The sequence below is a fragment of the Cebus imitator genome, unplaced genomic scaffold (assembly GCF_001604975.1).
Source record: "Cebus imitator isolate Cc_AM_T3 unplaced genomic scaffold, Cebus_imitator-1.0 Scaffold39, whole genome shotgun sequence".
NCBI lineage: Eukaryota > Metazoa > Chordata > Mammalia > Primates > Cebidae > Cebus > Cebus imitator.
Genome location: NW_016107354.1, coordinates 323,073 through 325,140, shown reverse-complemented (window position 1 = coordinate 325,140; position 2,068 = coordinate 323,073). Strand labels below are relative to the sequence as shown.

The window sequence follows — 2,068 nt, the reverse complement described above, 5'->3', positions numbered from 1 at the left end:
GCCTGTAATCCCAGCTACTCAGGAGGCTGAGGCAGGGGAATTACTTGAATATGGGAGGCAGAGGTTTCGGTGAGCCGAGATCATGCCATTGCACACCAGCCTGGGAGACAAGAGTGAAACTCCATCTCAAACAAAAAAAGAAAAAAGGAAGGAACACAAGCTTTGTCCGCACTTTCTTGTTGCCTGGAGTAAGGCAGTTCCAGCAGCCATGTGGGCCCAAGAGGTGACCTTGAAAATAGAAGGTGGATGAGAGAGTGGAGCTTGAGACTCTGTGTTGTGGCCACAGCATCTTGGACGACCTGCTTTCAGATGCATTTGACATGAATGGGAAATGCACTGCATTAGTTTATGAGGGCTGCCATGACAAAAAAAACCAGCCGGCTCCCCACATCCTCAAGTTCTGCAACCACAGATTCAACCAACCACAGGTCAAATATATTTGAAAAAACATTGTAATAGGCTGGGCGCGGTGGCTCAGGTTTGTAATCCCAGCACTTTGGAAGGTAGAGGCAGGTGGATGACCTGAGGTCAGGAGTTCGAGACCAGCCTGACCAACATAGTGAAACCCCATCTCTACTAAAAATAAAAAAATAGCAAGGCATGGTGGCGCATGCCTATAATCCCAACTACTCAGGAGGCTGAGACAGGAGAATTGCTTGAACCTGGGAGGCAGAGGTTGCGGTAAGCCAAGATCACACCACTGCACTTTAGCCTGGTGACAGAGCAAGGCTTTGTCACACACACACACAAAAAAATTAGCTGGGCATGGTAGCCCACACCTATAGTCTAAGCTACTCTGGAGGATGAGGTGGGAGGATCAACTGAGCCCAGGAGTTCAGGTCTGCAGTGAGCTATGACCATTCCACTGCATTCCAGCCTGGACAACCGAGAAGACCCAACCTGACTAAAAAAAAAAAACAATACAAAAAAAAAAAAAAAAAAAAAAAAAATACAGTAGAGCCACTCTTTACATAGCATTTGCATTGATTTAAGTATTCTAAGTAACCTAGAGAGGATTTAAAGTATACTGCATAGATTATTTTCAAATAATATACCATTTTATATGAAGACTTGAGCATCTGCCAGTTTTGATATGTGGGAATTCCTGAAACCAATCCTCGTGGACACTGAGGAACAACCACACCTCAGACTAGGAGGTTTACACAAGGAGACAATGATTTTCTCACAATTGTGGAGACTAGACGTCCAAGATCAAGGCGTCAGCAGGGTTGGTTTCTTCTGAGGCCTCTCTCCTTGGCTTGTAGATGGTCACTTTTTTTTTTTTTTTTTTTTTTTTGAGATGTAATCCGGCTCTGTCGCCCAGGCTAAAGTGCAACATGGTGCAATCTCGGCTCACTGCAACTTCCACGTCCCAGGTTCAAGCGATTATCCTGCCTCAGCCTCCCAAGTAGCTGGGATTACAGGCACACACCACCACGCCTGGCTAATTTTTGTATTTTTAGTAGAGACGGGGTTTCCCCATGTTGGTCAAACTGGTCTTGAACTCCTGACCTTGCGACCTGCCCACTTCAACCTCCCAAAGTGCTAGGATTAGGAGCATAAGCCACCATGCCCAGCCGATGGTCATCTTTTTTTAAACTTCAATTTCTAAAAATTTTTTTGGCTAAGTGCAGGGGATTTTATTGATGGTACACAACAAGGTGGGGCTCCCTAGGCCCCTCCCTCTTCAGGAGGTCTGCATGGAAACCGTGAGGAAGGGACATTCTCAGTGTGGTGGGGGACTGAAGTATGGCAGGGACTCCCCAGCAGTGAGGTTCTCTCTCTTCCCACAGTGCTCTTGCTGGGGCTGGTGGTCTGGGGGTCTTACTCCTTGGAGGCCAGGTGGGACATGAAGTTCACCACCCTGTGGCTGTACCAAATTCATTGCCTCACCAGGGAATTGGCTTGACAAAGTGGTCATTGAGGGCAATGCCAGCTCCAGCATCGAAGGTGGAAGGGTGCGTGTCGCTGCGGAAGTCGGCGGAGACAACCTGGTGCTCAGTGTAGCCCAGGAAGTGTGGGGGCTCTCCGATGCTGCTTCATCACCTTCTTTTTTTTTTTTTTGAGA

General features: G+C 47.5%; 1 protein-coding gene across 1 annotated transcript in view; it reads right to left on the bottom strand.

Moving 5' to 3' along the window:
* Positions 1–1,889: 1,889 nt before the first annotated feature.
* LOC108302182 (glyceraldehyde-3-phosphate dehydrogenase-like) overlaps positions 1,890–2,068 on the bottom strand; it is a 15,829-nt gene continuing 15,650 nt past the window's right edge. The window contains exon 4 of the mRNA XM_017525642.1: positions 1,890–1,991. Coding sequence (XP_017381131.1) covers positions 1,890–1,991 — 102 coding nt within the window. The remainder of the gene's footprint in view (positions 1,992–2,068) is intronic.